Below are 23,264 nucleotides of genomic sequence, written 5' to 3' on the forward strand. Positions count from 1 at the left end.
CTGGCAGCTTCATTGAATAGTACCAGCAAAACACCAGTCTAAACATCAACAGTGAAGATGCGACTGGGATGCTGGCCTTCTAAGCAGAGTTGCAAAGAAAGCGCCATATCTCAGACTGGCCAATAAAACAAAACAATTAAGATGGGCAAAAGAACAGACACTGTACAGACTAACTCTGCCTAGATGACCAGCATCCTGGAGTCACCTCTTCACTGTTGACGTTGAGACTGGTGTTTTGCACTTACTATGTAAGGAAGTTGCCAGTTGAGGACTTGTGAGGTGTCTGTTTCTCAAACTAGACACTCGAATGTACTTGTCCTCTTGCTTAGTTGTGCACCGGGGGCCTCCCACTCTTTGTATTCTGGTTAGAGCCAGTTTGCACTGTTCTGTGAAGGGAATAGTACACAGCATTATATGAGATCTTCAGTTTCTTGGCAATTTCTCACATGCAATTGCCTTCATTTCTCAGAAAAAGAAAATACATGAGTTTCAGAAAAAAGTGATTTGTTTCTGGCCATTTTGAGCCTGTAATCGAACCCATAAATCCTGACGCTCCAGATACTTAACTATTCTAAAGGCCAGTTTTATTGCTTCTTTAATCAGGACAACAGTTTTCAGCTGTGCTAACATAAATGCAAAAAGGTTTTCTAATGATCAATTAGCCTTTTAAAATTATAAACTTGGATTGGCTAACACAACGTGCAATTGGAACACATGAGTGATGGTTGCTGATAATGGGCCTCTGTACGCCCATGTGATATTCCATAAAAAATCAGCCGATTTCCAGCTACAATAGTCATTTACAATATTAACAATGTCTACACCGTATTTCTGATGAATTTGATGTTATTCTAATGGACAGTATATGTGCTTTTCTTTCAAAAACAAGGACATTTCTAAGTGACCCCAAACATTTGAACGGTAGTGTTTGTTTATTAGCATTCAATGCACCACTTGTAGTGCATTTCAGGTTACTATGGTAAATTGCCCATACAGCTCCATATCTTGAGTTTAAGTAAATTATTTAATTATTTGTGCATATTCTTTTACAGTACCTCCAGTATGAGATTAACTACAGGCCAGATACTCAATTGAGTATCTGAGTATTAAATAGGTTAATCTACACAGACCGACTTTTACACGGTCTAAAAGAGTGTCATTGCAAGCCTTTTTTCAAAAACAAAACATCGCTTTGAACTTCTTACAAAACCTAGAACCAGCTTTATTACAACCCCTCTCAAAAGCCTTTCTCTAAAGACAAACCAACTAAAAATAAGAAGACAATCCACAGAACAAAAGTCATTGTTGTAAAAACAGCATAGCATGTTATGTATTCTAATACAATGTATAGTTATTGACAAGTTGAATCGTTGCATCATGTAAAGAACTGCATGATGTAAAGAACTTAAAAATCAGACATTGAACAAAGCAATTGAATAAGTCTAAATCATGATGGAAGATTTGATCACATAACTAATAATAACAGCATGATGGCGAAAAGAAAAGAAGCTCTCTATAACAAATCTGATACCAAAAGGGTTTAAAAAAGATCACGCTGGTTCAATTATGTGGCATGCTGAGCTAGGAAGGCTCTTATCCTCTGCAGCAGCTCCTTCTTCACGCTGTCAGGCACTAGAACTGAGAGGGAAATAACGCACAGTATTCGGGTTTGGGTTGTGATAGTAGTGTCGATCAACTTCATGGAAGTTAATGAACAGAGGGATGAGAAAAAAAGATACTGTATACACAACAACAAAAAGGCCTAAATACCTCTTCCTTTAGGGGTGATTTCTACCACAAGGTCCTCGACAGTCACATGCTCCAAACCCTTTTCTTTGATGACATCTGCAAAACAGTTACTTGATGAGTGGCATGATGGTTACACCGTGTTTTACAGTGTCAGAGGTGTCATGCTCAAAGGGTGCACATGTCCCCTCAAATTTGTTCTGTTTAAAATATTGTTGATCTCTGTAATACTACTAGCCACCTAGCCATTTATGAAGTTGGCTTTAGCTAGCAGATATATTCCCAATCTCATAACTGCTGCCAAGAAGCCATTTCAGGCTATCGACGAAGTTAGAGTAGCTAGTGTGTCTAACTACCTTAGATGGTATGAATCCTGGCAAGGTTGGTAGACTTTAGAAAAGCAAGGAATTACAAGATTTACTGAATAAGACTCAGATTCCTTTAAATCTTTTACCCAGAATTTACCGAGTAGCATAACCAGTTTATTAAAATGTAAAAACAGCAGTCAGGATGATACAGACAGATCAACAGGTATGCTTAGATGTGCAGAGAAATATCAATATAATTATTGCATAAAATTACACATAATGATTATGGCTAGATTGATGGAAAAGGGTGTTTCAGGTGTTTGAAAAATGAAAAATTCTGCCATTTACGCGCGGCTACCTCGGTACCACCACCCCAGTCATCCTCACGTACATTCGGGCCCTTTGGATTTTTATGGTGCATGATGGCTCTGAGTAATAGTCATGATTCCCATTAGCCACATTTCATGACATCCCACCACACATGATAGTAACTCTTACCTTTGCAATGAGCTTTCAGCTGATCCCTCCATCCACATTCAGTGAGCTTAGCTCTGAGCAACTCCTTCAATCTGTGGATCAACCAACATAAGCAAGAAAAGTGACCACCAGTGACCATAGAGTTGATGGGACTTCTAACAATGATTAAATACACATTTGTGAAATGTTCTTACCGTTCTCGTTCACCCATCTCAGTTAACTTCTGATTAATTGTTGCTCTCATCTTGGAATCTTTGCTCATATTCTTTTAACTGAAAAAGTGAGATTCAGAATGAGTTGATGTTGTAGTGTTAGCTAGCTAACGTTATCGTTCATTAGTCAACTGCTGAGGCAGGGATCAGTTTAATAGTTAACGTTAGCTAGCTACTCTAACAGTCTACAAACAAGGTGGACAGCCGTCTATCATGAAAAATTCTATGTTTGGGCTGGAGCTAACATTAAATCACTAATATTTAGAACAAGCTAAGAGCAGCATAAATCATTGCTAGGCTTTGCTTGCTAGCTATATGCTAACTGCTTTCAAGCTAACGCATTTATGGCACTAGCCAGCGCAACAAGCTAATTCACTATCTGATAATAAGCTACGCTATGTAGTGTGTGAGATTTTTACGTCCTTGATAGCTATTATCAAGGACGTAAAAATCTCACACTTACCCAAAACGTTCGATGAAATTTGCATGCTGTTGCACACAGTGCCAATACAATTATAACTGGCGAGATAGTTAGCCACAGCTAATTGTTGTGTCCCACAATGAATAAGGACCCCAGGAAACCGTTGATGCCAGAAAAGGTTCCTACGTTTAATGAAGTACTATCGTTATGCCACTAGGTGGTAGCGTTAATCAACAACTCAGATTATAACATAGACTCAACTGTTGCAGGGTGATAACGTTACATACAGTTAAAGTCGGAAGTTTACATATACCTTAGCAAAATACATTTAAACTCAGGTTTACACAATTCCTGACATTTAATCAGAGTAAAAATTCCCTGTCTTGGGTCAGTTAGGATCACCACTTTATTTTAAGAATGTGAAATGTCAGAATAATAGTAGGAATAATAATTTATTTCAGCTTTCATTTCTTTCATCACATTCCCAGTGGGTCAGAAGTTTACATACACTCAATTAGTATTTGGTTAGCACTGCCTTTAAATTGTTTAACTTGGGTCAAACGTTTCAGGTAGCCTTCCACAAGCTTCCCACAATAAATTGGCTGAATTTTGGCCCATTCCTCCTGACAGAGCTGGTGTAACCGAGTCAGGTTTGTAGGCCTCCTTGCTCGCACACACTTTTTCAGTTCTGCCCACCAATTTTCTATATGCTTGAGGTCAGGGCTTTGTGATTGCCACTCCAATACCTTGACTTTGTTGCCCTTCAGCCATTTTGCCAGAACTTTGGAAGTATGCTTGGGGTCATTGTCCATTTGGAAGACCCATTTGCAACCAAGCATTAACTTCCTGACTGATGTCTTGAGATGATGCTTCAATATATCCACATAATTGTCTTGCCTCATGATGCTATCTATTTTGTGAAGTGCACCAGTCCCTCCTGCAGCAAAGCACCCCCACAACATGATGCTGCCACCCCCGTGCTTCACGGTTGGGATGGGGTTCTTTGGCTTGCAAGCCCCCCCCTCCCCCCCTCTTTTCATCCAAACATAACGATGGTCATTATGGCCAAACAGTTGTATTTTTGTTTCATCAAACCAGAGGACATTTCTCCAAAAAGTACGATCTTTGTCCCCATGTGCAGTTGCAAACTGTAGTAGGGCTTTTTTATGGCGGTTTTGTAGCAGTTTTGTAGCAGTGGTAGCCTTTCAGGTTAGGTCGATATAGGACTCGTTTTACTGTGGATATAGATACTTTTGGACATGTTTCCTACTGCATCATTACAAGGTCCTTTGCCGTTGTTCTGGGACTGATTTGCACTTTTCACACCAATGTTTATCTCTAGGAGACAGACTGCGTCTCCTTCCTGAGCGTTATGGCAGCTACATGGTCCCATGGTGTTTATATTGTACTGTTTGTACAAATGAACGTGGTACCTTCAGGCGTTTGGAAATTGTTCCCAAGGATGAACCAGACTTGTGGAGGTCTACAAAAACATTCTGAGGTCTTGGCTGATTTCTTTAGAATTTCCCATGATGTCAAGCAAAGAGGCATTGAGTTTGAAGTTAGGCCTCGAAATATATCCACAGGTACACCTCCAATTGACTCAAATTATGCAAATTAGCCTATCAGAAGCTTCTAAAGCCAGGACATCCTTTTCTGGAATTTTCCAAGCTGTTTAAAGGCACAGTCAACTTAGTGTATGGTATCTTCTGACCCACTGGAATTGTGATACAGTGAATTATAAGTGAAATAATCTGCCTGTAAACAATTGTTGGAAAAATTACTTGTGTCATGCACAAAGCTGATGTCCTAACTGACTTGCCAAAACTAAGACATTTTTGGAGTGGTTGAAAAACGAGTTTTAAAGACTCCAATCTAAGTGTATGCAAACGTCCGACTTCAACTGTAGATGAGATCAGTGGATTTTTATGTTCTTACAATGCCTCTTATTGTACATATGACCAAGAAATGCTGTTTTTGGCAAGTATTAGATGTTTGATCAATTTTAATAATATTCGGTAAGAAGAATAACACTGAGTCTGCTTTAAGACTATTTTTATTAAATCATGAATTTCCATAGTTGAATGCACTGATCGTCAGTTTGGATTATACATACTGCTAAATTACAAATGTAAAAATACAAATATTATGACATCAGTTTAGATGTTTCTTTTTAGCTGTCTAAAAATCTACTTTCATCAAATTGTAGTGCTGTCAAAGATCCTGTATTTCAGGTTCCAATCTCTGGTGTTAATGGTGTTGGTAATATTACCTTATTTTGTGACATTTTATCCTAACAATCTCTATGCCCCACCTGGAAAATCTTCATAATTGTATGGAAAACAATTAGCTAAAGAAACCACATATTGTAACAACGTTAAACCAACAGTAACCTTGTGAAGAAGTTCTGACCTTATGGCATAATGGTTAAGGTATTGATTTGACAGTCGCTAGGCCAGGGTGCTTGCTACACTGATGTCAGAAGTATGTATTAACTGAAGACGATGTGGGCTATGAAACTACGGAAAACCATTAATTTCCTATGGAAGAAGCAAACTGGTCAGGAGGACCGTTGAACGATGCAAGCATGGGTGAGGAACATGAACAGGGCGGGACCAAAGTTGGGGAGAGGTGTACTTCATATGCAAATACTCTGCTATGTCGCGGTGCTATTGCCCAATCGAAGCTCACTGTAGCACTAGCTCCTACTGGATTGGCTGTTGATACCTAGCATGCCTGGCAACACCTACACGAGGGCGAGGTGGAATACAAGTGCTAGTTAAGAGTGCTGGTTAAAGTGTTGGTTCGACAGTCGCTAGACCCATATTCGAGTCCTGATTGAGGCTACCCCTTGAATTCGCTACAATAGCAAACAAATAGCCTAACTCTCACTGTTGGGCTTTCCAAAACCTCATTGCTTCTTTTTATTTATTTTGTCATTTTTCTATAAATTGGTTGGAGATACAGATAAAGATCTCTACTTATGTCAACCTGTTTACACAGGCAGTCCAATTCTGATCTTTTGCCCAATTATTGTCAAAAGATATGATCAGAATGGTCAAAAGACCAATAATTGGGTAAAATATCAGAATTGGGCTGCCTGTGTAAATGCAGCCCATGTGTCTGAATCGCCTTTTCAAATGAGTCAAAGGAGAGAGGGATAGGATAACATTGTTTTGCAAACAAGTTGAAGTAATCGAGTGTGTGAATGGAAAACAAAGTTAACCAGGCTGAATATGCTGCAGTTTTGAAATGGTATCCTAGGGTTGGTTTAAAGGAGGATCAAACATGATAGTGGATTTTCTAAGACTTGGCACGATCTCCTAATTACTTGTGGGTGAACTCCTGCCAACCATTGGCCACCTGAGGTTGCCGAGAAAACATTTTTTTCTCAGAAGTATTTCGATTAATTCTCGGTGCATAACCCCTTACATCTCAGTCTACCACTTGGGAAAAGGAAATGGATTAAACATGGATTTAGCTGTTAACTTCTGTAGAAAGATGTAGAGAAAGACAATGAGCAAAAACTGCACATACTTTATCACATCCTTAATAGATCACATAGGCCTACTATATATACTTTGTGTTGTGTTTAGAGAAAGAAGGTATTTAAGGTAACGAGAGTTTACCTCATAAGTCATTAATGGTTTAAGAAGATTTTTGTGTTAAATGCAGCTTGAAAAACATGCAATGTCTGCTAAAATATGTTTGAACATGACACTACCGGAGTATTCAAAACGAGAAGAAGTTATCAGAGGATAAATCAACCTCAAACTGAAATTCAGGTATTGCTTTAAACTGACCAGTTGGAGGTTTCTTTCTGGGTTGAGATAAAAACATACCATTCTTCAGAGTCTAGTGGTCACCGGAATATCATAACACTGACTACCTGACTGCATAATTAATTAAGTCTGGGCTTTTGGTTAAAAAAATCTCTCTTTAAAGTAAAGGAACCCCTGCGACCCCTTATTATGTGTGATATCAAAAACCCCATGAAAAAACCCCATCATTGCTAATTTGTGTGTTTTGACAAGGGGCTGTTTGATTAATGTAACATGCTTAATATAATTAAAACGGTAATTAACACTCAATCTTTATCATGAGTGGTTTTGAAATGCCAGTGTTTACACTGGCAAAGACCATTACTTATTCGGCTCAGCTGCACTTGGTCTTTGAGGTGCCTGCTGCTGTGCACTGTGACACAGTGGAGATCAGTGAGCATGCTCAATGAATGGGATGCTACAGGCTAAGTGAGAGACTCAATTCAGTGAAGTGACAGGATAATCTTCCTCCCTGGCCCTTTGAGGCACTCCTTATCTCCGTTCCCTGCTCATCACCATCCACCATTACCTCAGTGTTATCTCTGTGGCGGAAGCCATAGAGTTTAGGTGAGAAGAATATATAGTGGGGGAGAAAGCAGTGAGAAAGTGAGTAAAATATTCATCAAGGCACTTACAGGGTTCAAGGGGATATGCAGACGTTCTCTCAGTGGATGCTAGCCCAAGAGAAACCCTCAAAACAGAAAAACTGAGCTAAGAAATTGGTAGCTGTATGTGTTCCTCCAAAAATGCTGCAGACACTGATTTGAAACAGATGTCAGTTGCAGCTCAATTTTTAGCTATACTATTCATGCATGTGGAATCAATTGAAACAAAGCCATACACGTTTGTATTCTTGTCAATGCGACACATATAACAGTGCATTCAGAAAGTATTCAGAACTCTTAACCTTTTTCCACAGTTTGTTTCGTTGCAGCCTTATTTTAAAATTGATTAAATAAAACATGTTCCTCATCAATCTACACACAATACCCCATAATGACAAAGCGAAAAGGGTTTTTAGAATTTTTTGCAAATGTATTAAAAATAATACAAATTAAATACCTTGTTTATGTAAGTATGCATACCCTTTACTATGAGATCTCAGGTGCATCCTGTTTCCATTGATCATCCTTGAGATGTTTCTACAACTTGGAGTCCACCTGTAGTAAATGAAAAGCAAGATTGAACTCTTTGGCCTGAATGCCAAGCGTCACGTCTGGAGGAATCCTGGCACCTTCTCTATGGTGAAGCATAGTGGTAGCAGCATCACGCTGTGGGGATGTTTTTCAGCGGCAGGGACTGGGAGACTAGTCAGGATCGAGGCAAAGATGAACGGAGCACAGTACAGAGAGGTCCTTAATGAAAACTTGGTCCAGAGCACTCAGGAACTCAGACTGGGTTCGAAGATTCATCTTCCAACAGGACAACGACCCTAAACACACAGCCAAGACAACGCAGGAGTGACTTTGGGACAAGTCTTTGAATGTTGTTGAGTGGCCCAGCCAGAGCCCTGACTTGAACCCAATCGACCATCTCTGGAGAGACCTTAAAATATCTGTGCAGCGACGCTCCCCATCCAACCTGACAAAGCTTGAGAGGATCTGCAGAGAAGAATGGGAGAAACTCCCCAAATACAGGTGTGCCAAGCTTGTAGCGTTATACCCAAGAAGACTTGAGGCTGAGGGAGACAACGTGGAGATAAAGGAATAATACAAATATATTTATTAAATAAAGTAAACTATATACAAGTAACAACGGTGTGTGTAGTCAGTAGTCAGTAGTGTAAGTGAGCGGATGCGTGCATAGATGGTGATGAGGGGTGAGGGGTGTTAGGAGGTGCGAAAAATAACCGAACACAAAGAAGCCCCAAAGAAGCCCCTCCATTGGGTTGAGGTTCAGGTGATTGTGGAGGCAATGTCATCTGACGCAGCACTCTATCACTCGCCTTCTTGGTCAAATAGCCCTGACACAGCCAGGAGGTGTGTTGGGTCATTGTCCTGTTGAAAAAACACCAAGGACCACCAAGGACCCAGGAATACCACACCAACCAAAAAAACAAATATATATACATAAACACACGTACAATTATGCCCTGGTTAGAGCTGCCCCACTGCCACAACCAACCTTCTCCTCCCCAGACCTCAGCAACCTTTGCACACAGGAAGCATGAAACAGATGACAGGAGCGACAGGACAACACAAAATAAACAGTGGCCAGTCAAACAAATAGGTTTAACATCCTCTGCAGTTTTGGCTTTGTCATTATGGGGTATCGTGTGTAGATTGATGAGGGGAAAAAACGATTTAATTTATTTAAGGGGTCTGAATACTTTCCGAATGCACTGTACATATGCAAAAGGAAATGGAGGGTTTGAAGCCAACTGCAACAGTACACTATTATTCTGTCTACTGATTACCCTCTGTCTCATCATGTAATGAATAATTCATAATTTACGAGCACAACTATTTTGAACTATTGTTGCACGTAAAAAAGGAATATTGTTACCGGTTAGAAAATATTTCTCAATCAGAATATGTAACCTTAGTATATCATAGGAATTGAATTACTACCCAATCTCACCACACACCTTTCTTTCTCTCTCACCACACTCTCTCTCTCTTCCTCTCGATCTCTCTCTCTCTCAATTCAATTTAAGGGGCTTTATTGGCATGGGAAACATATGTTAACATTGCCAAAGCAAGTGAGGTATGTAATATACAAAAGTGAAATAAACAATACAAATTAACAGTAAACATTACACTCACAGAAGTTTCAAAAGAATAAAGACATTACAAAGGTCATATTATATACAGTGTTGTAACGATGTACAAATGGTTAGAGTACAAAAGGGAAAATAAATAAGCATAAATAAATAAATAAGCATCTCTCTCTCTCTCTCTCTCTCTCCCTCTCTGTCTCTATCAAAAATGCATGCATTACACACACACACACACACACACACACACACACACACACACACACACACACACACACACACACACACACACACACACACACACACACACACACACACACACACACACACACACACACACACACACACACACACACACACACACACACACACACACACACACACAAGTAACACATTTCAGATGCTTTTCATATTAGCCTCCCCTCTTGCCTGGGCCCTTAGTGACACCAATAAATCCATCTCTCCATCAGCACCTGGCCTCCCAACACCATCCCTCAGCATCCTAAAAATGGCTTTCCCAGAACAGGCTCCATCTATGTCCATCTCTACCCCTTCTCCACAGATGGATAAAAAAACACTGCTAGCCCAGCACATGCTCACTTTACAGTAAATCCAGAGGAATACTAAAAACATCTGGCCATTTTTGTATATTGATCATTTGTATTTTCACGTTTTTGTGGTTACATTGCTCTTGATACATACTTTTGTATGAATTCCAAATGCCATGTTTAACCACAGCTCCCATCCATTTGGTTAGTGGGTTTAAAATAGAACAGTCTTACACTCTTATGTAGCAAATTAAGATAACTGCAATCTGAATGTCTATATAGTGATGCTGTTCTCACTGGTTTGTAATCTCAGACATAAACAATGTTACTGCACTGAAGATAAATGCCAACATTATCAATGTGTGGGTGCTATACATAGACACAGAGTCTATGTAGGTACATTTAAAAGGGAGATGTTTTTAGACTGATTACTCTACACAGTTTACATTGAAATGTACTGTAAGGACATTTAATCTAATTTTAATATGTTGCGCCGAGGTGCACATTTCTGAGTCGATTAATTGGGCACATAGTTGGAGGCAAATGGATATACAGTATTATAAACCGGGTAGTTTGGGTCCTGGATGCTGATTGGCTGAAAGTCGTGGTGTATCAGACATTATAACCTGGGTGGTTCGAGCACTGAATGCTGGTTGGCTGACAGCCATGGTATATCAGAACGCATACCACAGGTATGACAAAACAGTTATTTTTACTGCTCTAATTACATTGGTAACCAGTTTATAATAGCAATAAATCACCTCGGGGGTTTGTAGTATTTGGCCAATATATCACGGCTAAAGGCTGTATCCAAGCACTCAGCGTTGCGTCTTGCATAAGAAGAGCCCTTAGCCTGGGTGTATTAGCCATATACCACACCCCCTCATAACTTATTACTTAAATATAGCACGGTTATGATGCACAATTACTTATTTACTGTTCTAATTGCATTGGTAACCGGTTTATAATAGCCATAAGGCACCTCTGGTACTGCCCAAGAAGACCACTTAGCCATAAACCACACCTCCTCGGGTCTTATTGCTTAACTATACAATGGCTGAATCAAACCATACTCTCTCCTTCTTTACCGCTTCCAAGCCAGTGGATCCTGCAAACATCATTACTCAAGCTGGATAATGCCCACATGTCAAGCTCCCTGACACTACCATGCCAGGGACATCATCTGTGTGTGTCAGCTCCTATACCACATGAACAAACACAGGCAGTAGGGCACAAAGTCAAAGCCCCGAGTTGCTTCTGAACCTGACTCTTTAATGCTTTGGTGAATGGAATGGAGTTAGCAGCTTTGCTCCTTGGTATTTGCTCCTTGCTATTCATTTGTACAGCATGGCATCCAGAGTCTTTCTAAGAAATACAGGGTTGAAAGGAGGTGATTGTTGAGTGAGCCAAACGGAGAGTGATGAAGGAGACAGAGCCGTGTGATTTGTCTTGCCTTGCTGTTTACCCAGCTAGCACATTTTGGTTCCTTTTTTAAACGTTCTGAGAACGCAAGTTCACGTTTCGGCTGTTCTGGGAATGTACATTTTTAGGTTACGGCGAGGTTCTAATAACTTTTTTCTATGGTCCCCTGAGTGTTTTCCTGGGAGGTTTTAGTAACGTTCTGAGAACGATAATTATATGCTATTTGAAGGTAATTAAATAATGTTCTGAGAACGTTTGAATAATACTTTTAATATTGCTTAGGTTAACTGTTTTGAACTCCAAGCACAGATGGGACACATGGAAATTCACTTGCTTATGGTAGAATTAGGAAATCTGCAGAAAACATTATGCTGAAGTACTGAAATTCCTACAGAAGAACGTTGTTTCTTAATGTTCTCTGAACGTTCTGAGAACATGACTTTAAATAGAACCATGAGGAAACCTGTGGGAAATGTTATAGGAAGGTTGCTGCAAAATAACCATAGCACTACCCTGCTGTCACCAAGCTCTAAGAAACAGGTTCTCACAACGTTATATGCTAGCTGGGTATCCATGCTGGTTTGCATGCATGCAAGGGCCAGGTGCTCCTTTGCTCCGAGACTTCGAGACATTAGCTGGAGGGGAGCTTTCGCTGATAAACGGCCCACTTGACGAGATACATTTGTCAACATGTTAGCTGTATCATACTGAGAATGCACACACACATGCACACAAACACATACCCACACAGACAAACACACATACACAATTGTGGCACTGAATGCTGAGGGAGAGTTTTTTTTACTAAACTCAACAAAAAAAGAAACGTCTCTTTTTCAGGACCCTGTCTTTCAAATATAATTAGTAGAAAATCCAAATAACTTCACAGATATTCATTGTAAAGGCTTTAAACACTGTTTCCCATGCTTGTTCAATGAACCATAAACATAGAAAAAGGCTAGGGTGCACAAACTAGCATTTTGACTCCGATTTCTTGAGATTTTTTACATTTATTTGTTAAATCAATAGAAATTCTCTGATCAATGGTATTAGTATAAAATAATATAATTTCCAAAACAAATTGAGCATACAAGTATAGTTCAGTATTTTTTGCTCATCTTTATCAAGGGTGCCAATAATTTCTGATGTGACTGTATATGTATCTCACAAACTCTAAGTCGCTTTGTATAAGTATCTGCTAAGTGACTAGAACGTAAATGTCTATAGCCTAAGGTGTGTTCCCCGAGGCACCAGTATGAGGAGGAGGGAACACTAGGGAATCAGTGGTGACACCCCATTGACTCCCTTGACATTGGCTCCCAACACATAGGACATTGATGAATGACTATGATCAGAGGAGAATGAGCAATGAGAACATACAAATATCCCCATGCTGTATGGTGTAAATAGCAGTTTAGCATGCAGTGTCTTCACACTGTGTCCATAGACTAATCTCATTTCCTTTGTATTTCATATGGCATCCCCATGAATCAGTGTTCCTAATCAGCTCAGCTATCATAGAGGCTCCTCTGCATTCCAAAACAGGATCTCTCTCAGTTATTGCCAATTTAACGTTAGTTACTGTTGCATAAGGTATTCTGAATAGCTATATGCAGACTGCTTTCTGTTTATTCAAATGTGTTATATCTACCATTCAAATGCCTTAGTGATTGTTGATTGGAGAGGAACTTTTGAGGGTAATATTAGGTCAGTCCATGGTTAGGCCACAACCGAGCAATAACTCAAACCCAGTAGTGACGTTGAAAAAAATGACCATTCAAGTTTTCAGGGCAGCAAGATCACGGCTCATCTCATTTTCTAAATGGAATCAATCTGTTTAACGTTGTTTGGATATTTAATGTATCCAAAGCATCGCTGATTGGCTTCTTTGGATGACTGTGAGGACACATTCTGCATAAATTAGATTTAACATGGGTATGACACGCGAGTACTCATCATTCCCTGCTGTGACATACCTACAACTTGTGGAGGATTTGTGTGATCCACCCTATAAACCAAAGCAGTGTTCCTGGCCAGGATCCAGTCTAATGTTGTGATCTAAAAAGCATCCGCCACAGCTCACTAGTGGATCCTGAACCATCAAATGGCAAATCAAATCAAATCAAATCAAATTTTATTTGTCACATACACATGGTTAGCAGATGCTAATGCGAGTGTAGCGAAATGCTTGTGCTTCTAGTTCCGACAATGCAGTAATAACGAGCAAGTAATCTAACTAACAATTCCCCCAAAAAACTACTGTCTTATACACAGTGTAAGGGGATAAAGAATATGTACATAAGGATATATGAATGAGTGATGGTACAGAGCAGCATAGGCAAGATACAGTAGATGATATCGAGTACAGTATATACATATGAGATAAGTATGTAAACCAAGTGGCATAGTTAAAGTGGCTAGTGATACATGTATTACATAAGGATGCAGTCGATGATATAGAGTACAGTATCAACGTATGCATATGAGATGAACAATGTAGGGTAAGTAACATTATATAAGGTAGCATTGTTTAAAGTGGCTAGTGATATATTTACATCATTTCCCATCAATTCCCATGATTAAAGTGGCTGGAGTAGAGTCAGTGTCATTGGCAGTGTGTTGGCAGTAGCCACTCAATGTTAGTGGTGGCTGTTTAACAGTCTGATGGCCTTGAGATAGAAGCTGTTTTTCAGTCTCTCGGTCCCAGCTTTGATGCACCTGTACTGACCTCGCCTTCTGGATGACAGTGGGGTGAACAGGCAGTGGCTCGGGTGGTTGATGTCCTTGATGATCTTTATGGCCTTCCTGTAGCATCGGGTGGTGTAGGTGTCCTGGAGGGCAGGTAGTTTGCCCCCGGTGATGCGTTGTGCAGACCTCACTACCCTCTGGAGAGCCTTACGGTTGAGGGCGGTGCAGTTGCCATACCAGGCGGTGATACAGCCCGCCAGGATGCTCTCGATTGTGCATCTGTAGAAGTTTGTGAGTGCTTTTGGTGACAAGCCGAATTTCTTCAGCCTCCTGAGGTTGAAGAGGCGCTGCTGCGCCTTCCTCACGATGCTGTCTGTGTGAGTGGACCAATTCAGTTTGTCTGTGATGTGTATGCCGAGGAACTTAAAACTTGCTACCCTCTCCACTACTGTTCCATCGATGTGGATGGGGGTGTTCCCTCTGCTGTTTCCTGAAGTCCACAATCATCTCCTTAGTTTTGTTGACGTTGAGTGTGAGGTTATTTTCCTGACACCACACTCCGAGGGCCCTCACCTCCTCCCTGTAGGCCGTCTCGTCGTTGTTGGTAATCAAGCCTACCACTGTTGTGTCGTCCGCAAACTTGATGATTGAGTTGGAGGCGTGCATGGCCACGCAGTCGTGGGTGAACAGGGAGTACAGGAGAGGGCTCAGAACGCACCCTTGTGGGGCCCCAGTGTTGAGGATCAGCGGGGAGGAGATGTTGTTGCCTACCCTCACCACCTGGGGGCGGCCCGTCAGGAAGTCCAGTACCCAGTTGCACAGGGCGGGGTCGAGACCCAGGGTCTCGAGCTTGATGACGAGCTTGGAGGGTACTATGGTGTTGAATGCCGAGCTGTAGTCGATGAACAGCATTCTCACATAGGTATTCCTCTTGTCCAGATGGGTTAGGGCAGTGTGCAGTGTGGTTGAGATTGCATCGTCTGTGGACCTATTTGGGCGGTAAGCAAATTGGAGTGGGTCAAGGGTGTCAGGTAGGGTGGAGGTGATATGGTCCTTGACTAGTCTCTCAAAGCACTTCATGATGACGGATGTGAGTGCTACGGGGCGGTAGTCGTTTAGCTCAGTTACCTTAGCTTTCTTGGGAACAGGAACAATGGTGGCCCTCTTGAAGCATGTGGGAACAGCAGACTGGTATAGGGATTGATTGAATATGTCCGTAAACACACCGGCCAGCTGGTCTGCGCATGCTCTGAGGGCGCGGCTGGGGATGCCGTCTGGGCCTGCAGCCTTGCGAGGGTTAACACGTTTAAATGTCTTACTCACTTCGGCTGCAGTGAAGGAGAGACCGCATGTTTCCGTTGCAGGCCGTGTCAGTGGCACTGTATTGTCCTCAAAGCGGGCAAAAAAGTTATTTAGTCTGCCTGGGAGCAAGACATCCTGGTCCGTGACTGGGCTGGGTTTCTTCCTGTAGTCCGTGATTGACTGTAGACCCTGCCACATGCCTCTTGTGTCTGAGCCGTTGAATTGAGATTCTACTTTGTCTCTGTACTGGCGCTTAGCTTGTTTGATAGCCTTGCGGAGGGAATAGCTGCACTGTTTGTATTCAGTCATGTTACCAGACACCTTGCCCTGATTAAAAGCAGTGGTTCGTGCCTTCAGTTTCACACGAATGCTGCCATCAATCCACGGTTTCTGGTTAGGGAATGTTTTAATCGTTGCTATGGGAACGACATCTTCAACGCACGTTCTAATGAACTCGCACACCGTATCAGCGTATTCGTCAATGTTGTTGTCTGACGCAATACGAAACATCTCCTAGTCCACGTGATGGAAGCAGTCTTGGAGTGTGGAGTCAGCTTGGTCGGACCAGCGTTGGACAGACCTCAGCGTGGGAGCTTCTTGTTTTAGTTTCTGTCTGTAGGCAGGGATCAAAAAAATGGAGTCGTGGTCAGCTTTTCCGAAAGGGGGCGGGGCAGGGCCTTATATGCGTCGCGGAAGTTTGAGTAACAATGATCCAGGGTCTTTCCACCCCTGGTTGCGCAATCGATATGCTGATAAAATTTAGGGAGTCTTGTTTTCAGATTAGCCTTGTTAAAATCCCCAGCTACAATGAATGCAGCCTCCGGATAAATCGTTTCCAGTTTGCAGAGAGTTAAATAAAGTTTGTTCAGAGCCATCGATGTGTCTGCTTGGGGGATATATACGGCTGTGATTATAATCGAAGAGAATTCTCTTGGTAGATAATGCGGTCTACATTTGATTGTGAGGAATTCTAAATCAGGTGAACAGAAGGATTTGAGTTCCTGTATGTTTCTTTCATCACACCATGTCACGTTGGCCATAAGGCATACGCCCCCGCCCGTCTTCTTACCAGAAAGATGTTTGTTTCTGTCGGCGCGATGCGTGGAGAAACCCGCTGGCTGCACCGCTTCGGATTGCGTCTCTCCAGTTAGCCATGTTTCCGTGAAGCAGAGAACGTTACAGTCTCTGATGTCCCTCTGGAATGCTACCCTTGCTCGGATTTCATCAACCTTGTTGTCAAGAGACTGGACATTGGCAAGAAGAATGCTAGGGAGTGGTGCACGATGTGCCCGTCTCCGGAGTCTGACCAGAAGACCGCTTCGTTTCCCTCTTTTTCTGAGTCGTTTTTTTTTTTTTGGTCGCTGCATGTGATCCACTCGGTTACACTGGTTGTAAGGCAGAACACAGGATCCGCATCGCGAAAAACATATTCTTGGTCGTACTGATGGTGAGTTGACGCTGATCTTATATTCAGTAGTTCTTCTCGGCTGTATGTAATGAAACCTAAGATGACCTGGGGTACTAGTGTAAGAAATAACACGTAAGAAAACAAAAAACTGCATAGTTTCCTAGGAACGCGAAGCGAGGCGGCCATCTCTGTCGGCGCCGGAAGTAAAAGACCCCGGCAACACTGATTTGAACTCTGCTGTAAACATAACAGCACCAGGCCATTTCTGACCCTCTTTGGTAAGTGTGATGTGTTTCATGATGAAATATTAGTTTAGTTGCTCATGATGTTCACTTTTTGTTTGCTGTCCGTTTGGCCCATTAGGAAAGTGCACTACTGGCGTCAGACAGAGATGGATCCCATTTTTATACAGTGTTAAAAACACATTTAATTCCCCACATTAAACCCACCTTAGCCTCATCTAACGCCTTGTTATGAAATCATTGTTGTTAGCTCTCCTGCTGCCCATTCCACACCCACACCCCCACCCACACCCCACACACACACACACACACACACACACACACACACACACACACACACACACACACACACACACACACACACACACACACACACACAGTAGAAGACACACTTCCTTTCATATTCCATACAGTAAGCCTATTTCCTTCACAATCCTTAAAAGCTTGAGTCACCTTGGAACTATGAAACTACAATGCTCAAATTGTTAGGTTGCTATAGTGACAGCTGAACTGATGCTGCTGCTTTGAATAGAACCTCAGTAGATAAAATGAGTATCAATGCCCTTCCATGCCATAGATTTACTATTCTCTGAATGGGTTTGGAGAGATAATGCATATTATTAGTCAATACTTTAACGCTAATGCACTCATGCAATTTCCACACAGTGCTTTTCATTTTTTCTTCATTATCACCATTTACCCGAATGACCTATTTATAAACATTATCATTTCAAATTTGAATTTATGTAAAACAGAATGTAGTGATTTGCAGTAAAAATAAGCAAATCCAATATTTGTGCTTCTCTTCCATGTCTACCATGACAAGATACATTTTGATAGAGTAAGAAGGGGAGGTGAGTGTTGCAAGTTCTTCCATGCATAATTGGCTTCACTGCTACTCACACATCAAGACAAAATGTAATTGAAGATATCAAATCAAATCAAATTTTATTTGTCACATACACATGGTTAGCAGATGTTAATGCGAGTGTAGCGAAATGCTTGTGCTTCTAGTTCCGACAATGCAGTAATAACGAGCAAGTAATCTAACTAACAATTCCAAAAAAAACTACTGTCACAGTGTAAGGGGATAAAGAATATGTACATAAGGATATATGAATGAGTGATGGTACAGAGCAGCATAGGCAAGATACAGTAGATGATGCGAGTACAGTATATACATATGAGATAAGTATGTAAACCAAGTGGCATAGTTAAAGTGGCTAGTGATACATGTATTACATAAGGATGCAGTCGATGATATAGAGTACAGTATCAACGTATGCATATGAGATGAACAATGTAGGGTAAGTAACATTATATAAGGTAGCATTGTTTAAAGTGGCTAGTGATATATTTACATCATTTCCCATCAATTCCCATGATTAAAGTGGCTGGAGTAGAGTCAGTGTCATTGACAGTGTGTTGGCAGTAGCCACTCAATGTTAGTGGTGGCTGTTTAACAGTCTGATGGCCTTGAGATAGAAGCTGTTTTCAGTCTCTCGGTCCCAGCTTTGATGCACCTGTACTGACCTCGCCTTCTGGATGACAGCGGGGTGAACAGGCAGTGGCTCGGGTGGTTGATGTCCTTGATGATCTTTATGGCCTTCCTGTAGCATCGGGTGGTGTAGGTGTCCTGGAGGGCAGGTAGTTTGCCCCCGGTGATGCGTTGTGCAGACCTCACTACCCTCTGGAGAGCCTTACGGTTGAGGGCGGTGCAGTTGCCATACCAGGCGGTGATACAGCCCGCCAGGATGCTCTCGATTGTGCATCTGTAGAAGTTTGTGAGTGCTTTTGGTGACAAGCCGAATTTCTTCAGCCTCCTGAGGTTGAAGAGGCGCTATGCGCCTTCCTCACGATGCTGTCTGTGTGAGTGGACCAATTCAGTTTGTCTGTGATGTATGCCGAGGAACTTAAAACTTGCTACCCTCTCCACTACTGTTCCATCGATGTGGATGGGGGTGTTCCCTCTGCTGTTTCCTGAAGTCCACAATCATCTCCTTAGTTTTGTTGACGTTGAGTGTGAGGTTATTTTCCTGACACCACACTCCGAGGGCCCTCACCTCCTCCCTGTAGGCCGTCTCGTCGTTGTTGGTAATCAAGCCTACCACTGTTGTGTCGTCCGCAAACTTGATGATTGAGTTGGAGGCGTGCATGGCCACGCAGTCGTGGGTGAACAGGGAGTACAGGAGGGGGCTCAGAACGCACCCTTGTGGGGCCCCAGTGTTGAGGATCAGCGGGGAGGAGATGTTGTTGCCTACCCTCACCACCTGGGGGCGGCCCGTCAGGAAGTCCAGTACCCAGTTGCACAGGGCGGGGTCGAGAGTTTGGAGGGTACTATGGTGTTAAATGCTGAGCTGTAGTCGATGAACAGCATTCTCACATAGGTATTCCTCTTGTCCAGATGGGTTAGGGCAGTGTGCAGTGTGGTTGAGATTGCATCGTCTGTGGACCTATTTGGGCGGTAAGCAAATTGGAGTGGGTCAAGGGTGTCAGGTAGGGTGGAGGTGATATGGTCCTTGACTAGTCTCTCAAAGCACTTCATGATGACGGATGTGAGTGCTACGGGGCGGTAGTCGTTTAGCTCAGTTACCTTAGCTTTCTTGGGAACAGGAACAATGGTGGCCCTCTTGAAGCATGTGGGAACAGCAGACTGGTATAGGGATTGGTTGAATATGTCCGTAAACACACCGGCCAGCTGGTCTGCGCATGCTCTGAGGCGCGGCTGGGGATGCCGTCTGGGCCTGCAGCCTTGCGAGGGTTAACACGTTTAAATGTCTTACTCATTCCAGAGGACATCAGAGACTGTAACGTTCTCTGCTTCACGGAAACATGGCTCACTGGAGAGACGCAATCCGAAGCGGTGCAGCCAGCGGGTTTCTCCACGCATCGCGCCGACAGAAACAAACATCTCTCTGGTAAGAAGACGGGCGGGGCGTATGCCTTATGGCCAACGTGACATGGTGTGATAACTACCTACAGTTCAGACGTTTGCAACTTCCTGTGAAGTGACGGTATAAAGGTTTTGGAGACATTTGGGATGTTACAGCAGATTACTTATGAAGATGCAAAAGAAATGGAGAGTATACCGATGTGTGAGATATGAGGAAAGAGAGGAAATGGGAGCAGAGAGAGGGGATGACAGAGGCTCGCCTCGTGGGAGACTGTTGCTGATTACTGCTGAGGTGTGGTGGTCTCTCAGGCGCTTATAGCTTCCGAAGCATCGCCCAGGTGGGTGCTACATTTTTGGGTGGTTGATCTGTTCTTTGAACAGTGTATGTGTGAAGAACTGCAACGCTGCTGGGTTCCAGCCAACTTGACACAACTGTGAGAAGCATTGGAGTCAACATGGGCCAGCATCCCTGTGGAACGCCTTGTAGAGTCCATGGCGTGACAAATTGAGGCTGTTCTGAGGGCAAAAGGGGCGTGCAACTCAGAATTAGGAAGGTGTTCCTAATGTTTTGTACACTCATTGTATATATAAAACCAACTGGGCACAGTAAAAGCAGAGCTCAAGGACAACTGGCTACCAATCTGTTTTACACACAGATACTAACTGGCAGAAAAAGTATACAGTATGTAAAACTATATGATCACATTATGTAACTGTAGGATGTTGAATGGTGGCAGAGAGGATGGTGCGTTACGGCCAGTAGCGCTAGCCAGCTAGTAGCACCGACAAAAAGGGTTAGTTATCAGTTGTGTCAGTCAAGATTCGAAAGGTAACATCTGTCTTTTTCTTCTACCAATTCAAAGTTCTGAAAATACAGTGCCTTGAAAAAGTATTCACCCCCCGTGGCATTTATCCTATTGTGTTACATTACAACCTGTAATTTAAATTGATTTTTATTTGGATTTCATGTCATGGACATGCATAAAATAGTCCAAATTGGTGAAGTGAAATTATTATTATTTTTAAACAAATAACTGAAAAGTGGTGCGTTCATATGTAATCACCCGATGTGCAATGAAACCCCTAAATAAGATCTGGTGCAACCAATTACCTTCAGAAGTCACATAATAAATTAAATAAAGTCCACCTGTGTACAATCTAAGTGATCTCAGTATATAGATATATATATATACCTGTTCTGAAAGGCCCCAGAGTCTCCAACACTGCTAAGCAAGGGGCACCACCAAGCAAGCGGCATCATGAAGACCTAGAAGCTCTCCAAACAGGTCAGGGACTAAGTTGTGGAGAAGTACAGGTCAGGGTCGGGTTCTAAAAAAATATCAGAAACTTTGAACATCCCACGGGGCACCATTAAATCCATTACTAAAAAACGGAAAGAATATGGCTCCACAACAAACCTGCCAAGAGAGGGCCGCCCACCAAAACTCAAGGACCAGGCAAGGAAGGCATTATTCAGAGAGGCAACAAAGAGACCGAAGATAATACTGAAGGAGCTGCAAGCTTCACAGCGGAGATTGGAGTATCTGTCCATAGGACCACTTTAAGCCATATACTCCACAGAGCTGGGTTTTATGGAAGAGTGGCCAGAAAAAAGCCATTGCTTAAAGAAAAAAATAAGCAAACACGTTTGGTGTTCGCCAAAAGGCATGGGGGAGACTCCCCAAACATATGGAAGAAGGTAGTCTGGTCAGATGAGACTAAAATGTTGTTTTTTGGCCATCAAGGAAAACGCTATGTCTGGCACAAACACCTCTCATCACCCCGAGTGCCATCCCCACAGTGAAGCATGGTGGTGGCAGCATCATGCTGAGGGGATGTTTTTCATCGGCAGGGACTGGGAAACTGGTCAGAATTGAAGAAATGATGGATGGCGCTAAATACAGGGAAATTCTTGAGGCAAACCTGTTTCAGTCTTCCAGAGATTTGAGACTGGGACGGAGGTTCACCTTCCTGCAGGACAATGACCCTAAGCATACTGCTAAAGCAACACTCAAGTGGTTTAAGGGGAAACATTTTAAATGTCTTGGAATGGCCTAGTCAAAGCCCAGACCTCAATCCAATTGAGAATCTGTGGTATGACTTAAAGACTTGTCACGCCCTGAACTTAGAGAGACATTTTATTTCTCTATTTGGTGAGGTCAGGGTGTGATGTGGGGTGGGCATCCTATGTTTTGTATTTCTTTGTGTTTGGCTGAGTGTGGTTCCCAATCAGAGGCAGCTGTCTATCATTGTCTCTGATTGGGAATCATACTTAGCCTTTTTCCACACCTATGTTGTGGGATCTTGTTTTTGTACAGCTTTTGTAGCCTACGGAACGGTACGTTCGTTTTGGTTTCACTTTGTTATTTTGTTGCTGGTTCTCATTGAAATACATATGATGACCAGAAATTACGCTGCGCCTTGGCCTCCTTCAAACAACGCACGTTACAAGATTGCTGTACACCAGCAGGAACCCATCCAACTTGAAGGAGCTGGAGCAGTTTTGCCTTGAAGAATGGCCAAAAATCACAGTGGCTAGATGTGCCAAGCTTATGGAGTTATACCCCAAGAGACTTGCAACTGTAATTTCTGCAAATGCTGGCTCTACAAAGTGGGGGGAGGGGTGAATAGTTATGCACTCTCAAGTTTTCTGTTTTTATGTCTTATTTCTTGTTTGTTTCACAATAAAATATATTTTGTATCTTCAAAGTAGTAGGCATGTTGTGTAAATCAAATGATACAAACCCCCCAACAATCTATTTTAATTCCAGGTTGGAAAGCAACAAAATAGGAAAAATGTCAAGGTGGGTGAATACTTTCGCAAGGCACTGTACTTCCACAATAAAGGCTAATGTCTCTGCCATTTATTTTCAATTAAGCCTAAGCAGGGGCGAATTTCTATCCAGGCGGATTGGTCGGCGGTGCTCGTGAATGCCGCTCAGCCGAGAAAATAGGACTCTGCTCTATTTCTCAAACTGCGCTGTGTTAGCTAGCTGCTAACACTATCAGTTTACAGAGTCACATTTAACAATAACAATCATTTGTTTTTGAGTACATTTT

The 23,264-nt window shown here is 42.3% G+C and overlaps 1 protein-coding gene across 1 annotated transcript; it reads right to left on the bottom strand.

Annotated features, from left to right (window-relative positions):
- Positions 1-1,198: 1,198 nt before the first annotated feature.
- On the bottom strand, positions 1,199-3,330 carry eny2 (ENY2 transcription and export complex 2 subunit). Its single transcript, XM_024385370.2, has 5 exons — positions 3,207-3,330; positions 2,726-2,803; positions 2,553-2,623; positions 1,771-1,845; positions 1,199-1,638 (listed from the first exon to the last, which is right to left on the bottom strand). Exons 2-5 carry the CDS (start codon positions 2,791-2,793, stop codon positions 1,565-1,567), a joined length of 288 nt encoding a protein of 95 aa, XP_024241138.1. The 5' UTR covers positions 2,794-2,803; positions 3,207-3,330; the 3' UTR covers positions 1,199-1,564.
- Positions 3,331-23,264: the final 19,934 nt, after the last annotated feature.

Source organism: Oncorhynchus tshawytscha, linkage group LG23 (assembly GCF_018296145.1).
Source record: "Oncorhynchus tshawytscha isolate Ot180627B linkage group LG23, Otsh_v2.0, whole genome shotgun sequence".
NCBI lineage: Eukaryota > Metazoa > Chordata > Actinopteri > Salmoniformes > Salmonidae > Oncorhynchus > Oncorhynchus tshawytscha.